At 38.4% G+C, this 13,455-nt stretch overlaps 1 protein-coding gene and 1 pseudogene across 1 annotated transcript; both read right to left on the bottom strand.

The window, feature by feature from the left end:
* Nucleotides 1-3,065: 3,065 nt before the first annotated feature.
* Nucleotides 3,066-4,190, bottom strand: LOC144666681 (uncharacterized). The gene has a single exon (XM_078528068.1). It carries the CDS (start codon nucleotides 4,188-4,190, stop codon nucleotides 3,066-3,068), a length of 1,125 nt encoding a protein of 374 aa, XP_078384194.1.
* A 7,581-nt stretch (nucleotides 4,191-11,771) lies between these two features.
* Nucleotides 11,772-12,985, bottom strand: LOC144664748 (uncharacterized; annotated as a pseudogene).
* Between the last annotated feature and the right edge of the window lie 470 nt (nucleotides 12,986-13,455).

The raw sequence follows: 13,455 nt of genomic DNA, 5'->3' as shown, positions 1-13,455 counted from the left end.
GTAACACTGAAGATGCAGGAGACGGGGCCTACGGTTTATCGTCCTTATTCGACAAGACTCGAACGTCTAACCATTTGCAGATGTCATTACAAAGGCCGCACGTTCACCTCAGTTATTTTAAGACCCTGAGTGTTGGTCCGGGCTGGGAGTCGAACCCGAGACCTCCCGCATGACAGTCCGGCGCTATACTAACTGAGCTAACCGGTCGCCGGTTAGCAAATGATAGTAATGTTTACTAAAGCCCTTTCAGCCGCCCGATATTCATAAGCAATTCTCCATACTCATTGATTTAACGTTGCCAGTGACCTCTATTCCTTTTTCGCCATTTTAAAAACCACTGTCTTTATGACCAGATTTGCCACAGGTAATATTTGGACGGAAATCTACCCTGGCGCTTATCCACAATCAAGAGGACATGCGTATACTGTATTGTCAAATCAAGTTATAACGAAAATGTTTTATCCTGAAGAACTGCGCTTGGAAGCAATACGGCAAATTTACATATAACGGGATATTCATAAAGGTACAGATTTTTTTATGGGGGGGGGGGGGGGGAGGAGTTGATGAACATAACTAAACAAACCCAAACCATAAGGCATAACAAAACCATGATGCCTTTAGCTGATAGTAGGGTATGAAATCGCATGACGTCATACCATGTCATGAAATTCGATTCGCCATCTTGGATCCACCATTTTATTTGTTAATCAAAGTCTCTTCGAGATATCGACGTTTTTGCATGAAGTATGAGTCGAAGGTTTATCCTGTGCATTGTTCTTCGAACTTATCATTACAGTTTCTTTGTAGTTTAATTTAACAATTTCCTATCTTCGCGGAGGAAATGCAGCCATATAATTTTGTCAAAAATGGCTCGTTCGCGCCGGGTATTTATACACATATTCCTTAACATTACACAAATAAACAGTGCAAATTTCAGCGAGATCTGACAATTCTATACTTTAAAACTGCAAGGACCTTTCGAGGCAGTCGATTACGGCAGCGAAATTAGCAAATGAAACAGCAAAATATGCGTTCGACGCTTTGTTTTTGCGACGCTATATTTGAATTGTTATAGGTAGACCGCCGTTCAATGTGTTCAAGGCCGTATCGTTACGATTGCTCCATGAATAACTAAAAGTGGCTATAAGCCACTAAACTCGGAAAAGTTATTATGAAACAAGAATCGAAAACAGCAAACTGACAAATAAAGGTTTGCTAATACAAATAATAATAATAATATCATTGGCCATAAGTCGAGCGATTTTTTTTCACCAAATCGTACTGAAATAAATTCATCTTTAGCTGAGTGTTTTGGGTTAGTTTTTTCCAACTGGTTTTAAAAAAACAAAGGTTTACGGTCTCAGCTTATAGCTGAATAGATATCATAATGTTATTTCAAGAAAACTGACATGAATACAATATTTCGGTTGGTGACTAAGCATGTTAATTTTATGTAATTTAACAAGAAATGTAGGTATCAGAGAAAAGGTCTAATTCTCTAGAGGCCTTAAAACACTTGCACGCATTGCGTGCATATGTATAACAGGAAACGAGTGAAGGAGTGATGGAGTGAATTCACTTCGCCCACTTCAACTCTTTTCCGAGTTAAAAAGCACGAAAAAAAATACGGATATTTCCGACTACTGTCGGAGAAAACATTGCGTAAACAAATCGTTACACTCAAGCTGCGTTTTGTCTAGGCTCGGCGAGGGTCGGATATCAAGACCCAGGATTAAACAAAAGCCACATATACAGTGAATGCTTTCGAATTATAATTATTTGAAGATGAAATACGAAAGAATTGTGCTGTCTTTGACTGAAATTCCACTCGAACTGCGTAGATACTATCGCATGTTGTAAAGCCGATTCATGCAACATTGCTCTCAACGCGATGTAAGTGCTAGTGATTATTTATTCGTGTTTTAGTTACGCAATCCATTGTTTGTGCGACGCTTTTTATAGATCGCCTTTCAGACACACGTGCGTTGAGATAAGAAAGCTGACATGTCACTTTTAAAATTGTTATATAACGTTTGTAAATGTGACAAGTCACGCTTTTTCCACGAAATCGCAAGTGATCACCCACAGCGGAAAGTAATCCCTTGAGAAATTAAAACAGTCCCTTGAGAAATTAAAAAAGTCCCTTGAGAGTTTACAAATATGTGGATCCAAATTTTGTCTACTAACCCCTATTCTACCATTTTTGCTTGTAAACAAGCAAAAACGTCGAAAAAATGAATGACATTCTCATTAAAAAATTAAGAGCGTTTAGCTTATTTATATAATTACGTGGTTTGCTGTAAAAACAAGCACGCAGCAGCATGCTATAAATATTCAAACAAAGTAGCTTTTCCTGCGCCTTAAATGAAACGAACAGTTAAACTGTGAGTCATAAAAACAGTCATTAAAATTAATGAGTTTTTCGTGATTATATTTAGACGAATCAAAGGCGAAGTAAGTGTACATTTATAAAGGGTTACCGTAGAAATTACGGCCTCGTGAACTCAGTAAAACAGAGCTTGATGCATTTGAAAGATATTACACAGGATTAGTTAGGCCTGTAATGTTTTGAACATTCCTCTTTACTTTTATACAGAGGACAGTTTTTCCAATAAGGTCTGAATGGGGGTGCTGAAACCTCAGTTAACATTTCAGCCCATTTCGCAGCTATAAGTAAATTTTTCAGATCTCGGATCATAACTATATTCAGTTTAAAAGCGCGTCATTTTTCAGCTGACAGTTAAAATTTAATTGACTAAAATCTCAGCTACCCTCTTTTAAGCTGTAACATGATTTCGTAAAAATATGTATTTTTATACTTAAAAAGTAACACTAATAAAAACGTCACGAAATGCAGTTTGCAACATAGGAAATCACACGATCTCGTACAATTTGTGACTGATGGTTCAAGTGATGTTTGGAACATTTTCGAACGTCTCCGGGTCAATTTGGAAAGTCTTCTGAAGTATTTGAGCCAGCTCAGTCAGAATCTTTGGAACATCAGTCTTTGATACTGGAAGTTGAGAAGTTTACTCCTACGTATTAATTTCAAATTGCACACGAAATCACCTACTATACAAATAGCCCTGATAATTCAGTAAGTCACCTTCGTTGATTCCAATGCCGTTTATTTGTAAATATTCTTTATCCAGAATCTGCAGAGTGATGTACTGTGCAAGGGTAGGATGGTCAAACGTGATGGTGACATATTCATTAAGATTGCGAGCTGGTCCAGCAAAATGTCCACACCGAGAGTTAACCTCCAGTTTCTTGTTGCCTTCAAGTCCTCTATCATACGCAGTGAATCCCTCAGGGACAGGTTCTATCCCAGCTCTGACCTCCAGATTTCTTAGCCTTTCCTGATAACCGTTTAGACGGTTCACAATAGTCACAGACGAGACCAGCACAGGGGATGGAAACTTCACCTCCAGCCAAGGATGATTTTCAAGTTCAGAGTGGAAGAAGTACATGCTATTGGCCGCAAGTTCACCATTAATAGCAAATCTTGGTCCCCAGTAACTTGATTTGCCACTATACACTGAAGAACAGCGGACCTGAAAGTCAATTTCTTCTTCTGGTGCGGACAGAAATATCTTCAGTCGATTAATGTCCCATTGTTCCTTTTTCATGATCGTCACTCGCTCCTTCTGCAAAATCTGCAAACTGGCAACTTTCTTATTGATAACACCATTGGTGAACTTATCAAGACTGATAATACTTAATTTAAGTTTCTTCAAAGCGAAAAAGACTCCTGCCTCAACCAATTTATCAATGCCATAAGCGTTACCAAAATTGATAACATGGCCACAATTGGAATGGTCGATGTTCTTGATGATAAAGTCAGTGCAAATGTCAGTCACCTCTGTAAGATTGACGAAGTCGGCAAATATAAGCACATCCTGAACATTTTTACTTGTTAGGCTGATTTCATGAATGTAGAAGTAGTCGATGCATTTCTTGATCACGTCGAGCGAGAAATCTTTAAAAGAGGTTTCGCATGCAGTTGGATCTCTGCGGAACAGAGCGGCGAAGTATTTGCTTTGGGAGGCGAGAAGAAACTTATGAGATATTATTTCCTTGCCATCCTTATCTTTGATGGTGAAATCATAAAACTGTTCTTCTTCTCTTTTTGCATGGTATGCTTTTATGTTGTTGCAGAAGTTCTTGATTCGGTTAACCGCTGATGCCATTATTACCTGCAATAAGAAAAACTGTAATCAGACATTTTTCTTCATTTCATCCAAAGGGCATTCTGCAGAAACGGGAAACGAAAATCAACACCTTAGACTGGACATTTTCATGTAAAAATAAGTTGTGTGCTTTTCGTACTTAGGGGATGGAATTCGTGGATTGGTACCGCTTCTGGAGCTTAAATGATCGACTACCGTTAAAATTATCGCTGTACCTTTTAGAGCATTGAGTCGAAATGTCGTACAGGAACTTTTTTGTCAGTCAACTGATCTTTTAGTTTTGTCACATTTATTATTTGAACTCATCAATATGTATGTGTTCTTTTAGAATTGGTTAAATTAAAAATGGATCTGCCCCTTGCCCATCAAGCGAGATTCCGGTACCTTTCCGTCAATTTAACCCCCGTCATCGAAGTCCTTCCCTCCAGGCACATGGCTAGCTTGTATGAGGACGTAGAAAATAAGAAAAGGTCAATGTTGAAGAAAAGTGCAGGATCTTTTATCAGCCTGTTTCAAAGTCAGTAAATCAGGCAAGCCTATGTTACTGCATGAAAATTCCGTATACCCTACTTAAATTTTAGTATCAACAAAAACAACAACAGCAACAACAATAACAAGAGCCGATAACTACACACTTTATGCACATACAGTATACATCATTGTTCCCTGCAGAAAGCAAACCAGCTTTATATAGAACACATTATGCCATTATTAAATCCCGCTTACATATTACAGGTAGTTTATGGGTATCGCGCAATTTTCTAGGACAATACGGACGCAGACTAAGAGTGAGAACGTGATTTGTTCTTTACTTAGCACCACAATATATATCTGTACATACTGACTGATAAGTTAGACCAATGTTTGTAGTAAGCCGTACTGAACTACGACAAAACCACACCAATGAAGTATAAGAACATAATAGAGCAACTATAATACAAACTGATTATGCTACAATATTCGATCGACTTTAATGAATGTTGGCATACACTGCAATCGCTTGGCGTAACAACGTAATAACGTAACAATATTCATCTTAAACTACGAAAAATCTGTATTTTCCCTTAGTATAGCCGGTTCGTCGACCCAGAAATGAAGAAAAAGCGAGAAAGTTACTCGTTCTCACCTCTTTTCCCTGGGTGTAGCCGGTGAAAAGTTACTTTCCTCCGCTAGCAAAAACTTGCCAGTTCATCTGTGACTCAGCATGATGGAGCAAATTTAATATTCAAGTTTATCACACGACTGAGACGGCCAATAATTAATATCAAATAATCAGAATACTTAATTGCCGGTCTAATATTCCTAAGTATTGGACCGAGAGGGTTTCTAACACTGTTCCCTTTAATTGTTATGGTTCGGCGTGCCAGTTCCAACCCCCAACTTCCAACGAGAAAAACACTTGAATTCTGAGCTCCATAATTCTGTCTGCTGACGTCGTGTGCTAATTGTTGCAATTTACCTTATTATAGGAAATTAACGTTAAATGTTATTAACGCGAATTTCAGAAATTCTCGTTAATTTTATTGATGTAAACACGTTTACTACAAGCATTTAACCAGAACGTTTCTTAAATTCGCGTTAATTTTATTACGCGTTAATTTTGTTCGCGTTGTTAAAATGCTTCGTTATATTCCTATAATAAGGTAACACACACGTTTGTTGCATTTCAATTATTTATATTTTGTACCAGCCAGAAAAAAATTCTTTGACGATGGTTTTCTCTATTCTTGTCATTCGGCTGTTTGTTACTGTGTCGAGATTGCAAGGGGAAAAAGTCGTCAGATGCAAACGATTGATATTATAGAAAGCAAAATGACTTTTGCATTTACCGTAAATTAAAAGCCCTATTGTAAAAGATCTCTTCTACATATTTTAATAGATTCTTTCTACAGTGGAACCCCGATATAACGATCCTCGATATAACGATATTCCTGATATAACGATGAATATTCTATGTCCCGGCAAAAGTTACAGTAAAATGTATGGGACGGTACCCCGATATAACGATGTTCGATATAACGATATTCTGGATATTCCCGATATAACGATGAGAATTTAGCGGACCGAACGTAAAATCCTCCCGATATAACGATATTATCAGTACACCGTCACATTTTGTTTGCAAAACATCGAATTTAATGCAATAACATTACGGTAATCGAGTCATCTCTGACGTTTCTAAAAACAGCTTTGTACGATGCAATACGAAAATGATACTGTGTTCTAAGCTTTCTTGTCAAAATTATTCTCTTTATCCTCCTCTTATGAGCAGTAAAAAGTACTTGTTAGGTTTACCCCGATTTAACGATATTTTCGGTTATTTTACGGACATATCGTTTTAGTATATACACACTCAGTGATCTTGGTGTTTCAAGCAATCTGATTGGTTCGCTATCTCGGGCTAATTAACAATTATTCCATGAGTCCGCGTTGGATACGAGGTGGTAAATAGCCAACGAGGCGCGAAGCGCCGAGTTGGCTATAACGACTCGTATCCAACAAGGGCGAATGGAATAATTGTTTTATTAAATTCTTCTCAAGTTCACTGAACTTGAAAATCGAATGGACATTTCATTTTGATGTAAACGAAGTGATAGTATGAGGAGGCGCGAAAATTTCTGGCGCGGTGTTCACTTCTTGAGTTGAATGAAACATACGAGGAAAGCGAGCAAGAGAGTTTTCTTCAGAAGATTTTCCTCAAACAATCCCCTCTAAAGTCGTCTAAATATCATGGAAATTGTGACAACAGTTAAGATTTACGAGAAGATCCGAAGCAAAACCTTTTCTGGAAACTACAAGTCTTGTGCAAGTCGAACGAGGCAAGTGTTTAATTTGTACTTCTTTACGGCTCCACGGCTGTCATCAAGACTGCTATATTATTTGAAGCGAAATTGAGCTCAAAGTGGAACAGGTTTACTAAAGTATGAAAGGACAAAACCAAGATTGAAAGGTAACAAACTTTACTGAAGTGCTGAGCCTAGATTTATGACGTACACTGAATGAAACTGTGTCAGTTTGCCGTTCTTTCGTAAATTATTTGCTGCTTTTATACTTTATTCACTCGCTCTTGCTGTGCGTTCAGTTTAAAAGTATTATTAATTACACTTTTCGCATCTATCCTTTTGTTTTGCGTAGTTTAATTTACTATGGCATTTCTTTGGTTTTTGTAGGCACCGCTAATTATTTCTTGTTCATAAAGCTCGCCAAATTTGCTGTTCAAAACCATTTTGATGGAACTGTCGCTTCCCGCAGAAAAATTTTAGTTTGGCAACAGTAACGCAATCATTTTCCAAATAAGGTCAAACTAAGGTATACGAGCTGACAACCGGGATTGAGTGAACCAATCAGAATGCTAGAAATGCAATATCCGTGGCTGAAAATTTAATAATGAGCATTATTCACTCCCTACGGAGTGAATAATGCTTGATCCAAACTGAAACAAAATGGCCGGCGTAAACTCGCGTTTCGCCGGCGTTTCTGAATCGCAAATACTAAGAATACAAGAAGATGCTGAACCAGAAAAGACAAAAAAAGGATAAGAAATTTGGCCTGATGGTTTTCAAAGTAAGAGAAGACTACATATTTCGCAATTTGCAGCACAATGTCCACACAACTCGAGTACTAAAACGATAAACAATTGCTTACCGTCAAGTCGCTCTTCGCCCGGCATCGGCAGAAATGAATACCGCAGATTTATCGGCAGCAACATCAAGTGTTATTCAACCAAGATCCTCCACGAATATTCAGGAAAACGTCTTTGTGCAAGAAAACATCCAGTTTTCACCACAGTTCTGCACACATTCAGTATAATCCAAACTTTCAGGTGGATCCTTCGCCAACTGCTCTTTCAATTTTCAATTCAAGTGAACTTCAAAAGCTTTGATTCAACGGTCAAAATGTTTTGCAAGCAGGTTTTTGATTCAGATTGCAGGTTTGAGTGGTGTTAAAGGACCATTTTGCTAGATTGTGACGAGGATTTTATCGAAGTTTAACTAGATTTGCCATGTTTGAAGATTCTGTAAACTGTTTCGCGCATGTCGGTTAGTGCCGCTTGTATGTAGGTTTTCCACGCATGAATTGAGAGGTCAATTAAATCGACTTTAAATGGTTTCCTGAAAACTTTGAGATCGCTTGCTGTTGAGATCACTTCGTGTGTATATACTAAAACAATTATTCTTTGAAATCTCGGTGAATAGCGGCAGAATATTCACCTCGCCGCTCCGCGGCTCGGTGAATATTCTACCACTATTCACCTCGATTTCAAAGAATAATTGTTAAATATCGGGAGTTTCCATATAACGATACTTCGATATAACGATATTATTTTACTGCTCCCTTGGCATATCGTTATATCAGGGTTCCACTGTATATATTTCAATTGTTACTGTTTCTATAAAAGCTTTCAAAATCGAACAACAACAAAAGTTGGCGGAAAAAATTTGCGAACTTTAAAAAAATCACGAGAAGGTCGTTCGATTTTTCATTTATAGCAGGAGCTTAGTTAATTCAACAAAATAATAAAAAAGAGTTTCTTACCACCACAACCCTATAACAGCTTCCGTTTCTTCGAAGCGATTTCACGCGTAACTATAGCATCTTTAAAAATTCTGATTGGGAGCTATTTTTAACTTGGAAACAACTCTTAACCCTCGGACGTACGTCCACAATCATACCCCCACAGGGGTGGGGGAGGGGGGTCTGTCGGGCATGAAATCAATACAATTCAATAGAAATTGAATTGTATTTTTTCCCGTATGACATCACAAAGGAAATGGCGGGCATTTGTTGAGAACAGATATGGATGCTATCACGTAAGAAGCTTTGTTCTGGCACCGGCTGAGAAATGGTAGCGCGCTAGCAAAACCGATCATGACTAAAATATGGCGGAGTAACACACGAAAACATACGAACATAGGTACGCAAGTGATTCACAACGACAGAATGTGTTTTTAACTTATTCATTTTTGCGTGCGCAAGAATGAGTTATTGGGAGGGACGAGATTGGTGCGTAGAAGGTAGTGACTAGGATGGCTTGTGCCTTACTAAGAAAACAAAATTTTAACTCCTATTTTGAATTCGTTTTTAGTTTTCCTATGACATTGGAAAACGAAGCTCGAACTTCCGTTTTTGTCAGTTTTCATTTTCCTATGACATCGGTAAACAGAATTAAACTTCCGTTTGCGTTTTCCGTCAGTTCCTAAGACGAATTCGAACTTCCGATTTTCGTTTTCATTTTCGTTTTGCTAACATTTCCTTCTCTCGCTAACCGAAAGAATGTCAGCACTTCCTGTCGCCATGAAAAGACCTGGAGCTTAGGGCAACAGATAAAATGGCGAATTCTGGGAGGTTGTGTCTATTTTGTTTACGACGAACAATTATGTACACGTGGAAAGAAAGATGAAGCGTCACTGAGCCGGTAACTGAAAGGTCTCCACTAGAACTATATATTATAAATATAAGGAATAACTACAACGTATGGAGAGAATGGAGAGGGGAACTTGGAGCATTTATGCCCGTCTCAGTGAAATTTTGAGACCCGTCCCTTCCTTCCTATTATAAGAACATACGATTTTTTTATACTGTACATACGGTATTGCGGTTAAAAAGAACAAAATAAAACATGTGAAGTCATAAATACGGAAAACGTAATTTTGAGGAGCCTTTCAAACTTTCAAGAAGTAAACATTGAGAACCTTTTCTCTTTACTGCGATCTTGACATTGTACATTTTATTATTGTAGCTTTTTTACAATTTTTAAACTATCTTAACTTTTTGATTTTAATTTAGTTTTTAATTTGCAGGGCCTCACTGAATAATGTGAGCTCCCTGGTTAAATATCTTTATAATTAGAACCTTCTGTTTTGATCAAGGTAGTTGACGGCAGCAATAACAAATTAACTTATTATGATATATTCTGCATTAATATACAATCTTCGTTCACTGTCCACTGTTCACGCGCGCAATTGGTTAAAATAGATCACGTGATTTTGCTTTACCTGTCGTCAGCAAACTCCGACAGTGCAGTATTGACAATAACGCACAAAAATCGTGCATTATTGAAAGTGTCTTCAGCTTCAAGGCTTGCAGAAGTGGAAGAAAAATATATTCGTCAAATTATCAACGATCCAATACCAAACAAAATCGAAGAGGATAACAACTTGAAGCGCTTTCATGTTCAAAGGTAAACTGAAGCTCAATAAATACATTTTTTGTGTGCGGTTGACTTGCTTGTTGCTCGATTGTGAAAGCCATCGACTTGCTTTGAACAAACTTTTCGCTGACTGTATTCATGAACAACCACAGCTGATGAACGATTTTATGAACCATTGTAAGCTTTACTTTTTGTACGGCTTATTTGTGATTTTTACATTATTGATCTAATCCCGTGTAATTATGTACTACTACACGTCTTATTTTTTAACATTATTGTTTGAAGTTCGTTAAGTCGGATGATCGCTTGCAGTGTACTCAGATTCATTGTGCGGCCAGCGCGTGCGTGTATTTGTCAACAAAACACTCACAACAGTCTCTAACCCATAAACAAATCACAAAATAAAATGGCCCTACAGGCCAACTGTAAAATAAAAAATATCCCAGTGCAAAGTAAAAGCGTTTTAGATTTGGAATACAGCCTTACTTCTAATATAGCACCTTGTGTTTCGATATTGACTGTTCCATCAGCAACTATCATTTTCTTCTTGATACCACGATCGCTAGGATCGCTCTATATATCTCTCCGTGGCGCAAAACCTGCGTACATTACATTTTTTTTAACTATAAACGCCTATGGATTAAGAGGCCTAATAAAGAACTACAGCAAAGACATGTAAACACTTTAAATTATGGCAAACATATTCTAAGACTCATTGCTGTGAAATATTGGAATACTCTAACTGACGAATTAAGGACTTCGTTTTGCCAAGGAAGTACTTTTCAAATTTAATTATAAATAAATAAAATCGTCTTTATTTTACGAGGGTAGCACGTAACAGTCTTGCGACTGACAAACCTGTGGCCCTCGGATTCCCGATCGATTTTTGTGGAGGGAGGAAAACCGGAGAACCCGGAGAAAAACCCTCGGAGCAAGGACGAGAACCAACAACAAACTCAACCTACTGCCTCGTCCCCAGGCGTCCTCGTCCTTGGTCGTGCACGGTTGGCGTTGTGGGACTGACGTGCACGGTTCGCTTGGCGTTCTGGGCCTGTTAACCCCCGCGCTCCCTGTTTTCCCGCCTTATCGCCTCAACGTCCGGCCAATCGGCGCATGGGGACGAGGCAGCTCAACCTACATATGGCACCGGGCCGGAATCGAACCCGGGTCACATTGGTGGGAGGCGAGCGCTCTCACCACTGCGCCATCCCTGCTCCCCTAAATTACCTATTATTCCTTTTTTTGTTTTGCTTTTGCAACTATTTCTCTGAGATACTTGCATATATGATGCTACTCCTAGGTGGATAGCGTTATCCACCGTTTAAACAACTAGGCTCTGTATTATAGGTATCCTTCTAAGATGGTTTCCAAAAAATGCTTTAAGGCCGTTTCTGACGTCATAATTTTTGTCATTATTTTTTGCCATGAAAAATACCGTCCTACACCAAAACACAGCACAGGCAAATCAAAAATATCCCCGATAATCGAGTAAGTCGCCTCCGTTGATTCTAATGCCGTTTATTTGTAGATATTGTTTCTCCAGAATCTGCAGAGTGATGTACTGTGCAAGGGTAGGTTTGTTAAACATGATGACATGTTCCTCGCGTGAACGATTGTCAGCTGGGCCAGCAAAGTATCCACACCGGGAGTTAACCTCCAGTTTCTTGTTGGCATCTTCTCCCCTATCGTTCTTAGTGAATCCCTCAGGTACAGGCTCCATCCCAGCTCTGACCTCCAAATTTCTCAGTCATTCGCGCCAGCCGTCGTGACGGTTGACGATGGACACGGACGAGATCAGTACGGGGGATGGCAGCTTCACTTCCAGCCATGGTTGATTCTCAAGTTGAGAGTGGAAGTAGTAGGTATGACCGGGTGCAATTTCACCATTCACAGCTAAGATTGGTGCAAAGAGACGTAAATCCTCCTCGTATATTGAAGAGCTGCGAGCGTGGAAGATGTTTTCTTCCAGTGGTGCTGATAGAGAGTTTTTCAGTCGATTAATATTCCACTGATCTCCTGTCATGATCGTGTCTCTTTCTTGTTGCCTATCAGCAAGTTTAGTAATTAAGCTTGAGGTGTTCCCTTTGGTGAGGTCATCAAGATCTTCGAGACTTTGTCTGAAGTTTCTTACAGCGTACAAGACTCCTGCCTCAACCAACTTATCCATTCCATGAGCTGCACCAAGATTGATAACATGGCTACAGTTGGACTTGTCAATGTTCTTGGTGATAAAGTCAGTGCAAATGTCAATCACATCTGGAAAATCGATGTAGTTGGCAAATATGAGCACATCTTGAACATTGCAATCTCTTAGGTTGATTTCATGAATGTAGAGAAAGTTGATGCATTTCTTGATCACTTCGAGCGTGAAATCTTCAAATGAGGTTTCACTCTTGTTTGCATCTCTGCGGAACAGAGCGGCAAAGTACTCAATTTGGGAGGCGAGAAGAAACTTGTGAGATTTAATTTCTCCGCCATCTTTGTCTTTGATGGTGAAATCGTAAAATTGTTCTTCTTCTTTCTTATCATGATACGCTTTGATCTTGTTACAGAAGTTCTGGATCGGGTCACTCCTTGCTGCCATTGTTAAATCACTGGTGCTAGAACCTCGATGTTTTGAAACTGCGAACAGGCTTGCTTCTGCGTTTTATAATCCCAGTCTTACAAGGTGTTTGGGAAGTTTCACTAACAAATATATATTTTTGATTGTATTTCTTTTTATCATGTATATTTTTATATGTTGCCTTGATTTACTAATTTCCATTTCGATCATTTTGTACTAGTTTCGAATTCAAAATTTTTAGTTTTTATTTATTTTTTGAATTGGTTTTCTCTCGTCAATTTTTGATTTCTTGGTTTGATGTTTAAAATTTGCCGTTTGGTTTTATACTTTTTTGGGTTTATGATGTTGCTTTATTGGTTACTAAATTTCATGATTTGATTTTTATTGTTACATTTCAATTTCTGAAATTGAAAACATCCTGCAATTTTTGGTTTCTCAAAAGGGTTTTTTGATTGATGGCTATTTTTCATTTCACAAACGGGATTTTTGATTCTAAAATGTTGTTTTGATTTCTCGAATTGGACTTTTGATTTCTCAAATGGGATTTCGGT

This window comes from Oculina patagonica, chromosome 9 (assembly GCF_052425735.1).
Source record: "Oculina patagonica isolate OP01 chromosome 9, crgOcupat, whole genome shotgun sequence".
NCBI lineage: Eukaryota > Metazoa > Cnidaria > Anthozoa > Scleractinia > Oculinidae > Oculina > Oculina patagonica.
This window is presented reverse-complemented; position numbering and strand designations above follow the sequence as displayed.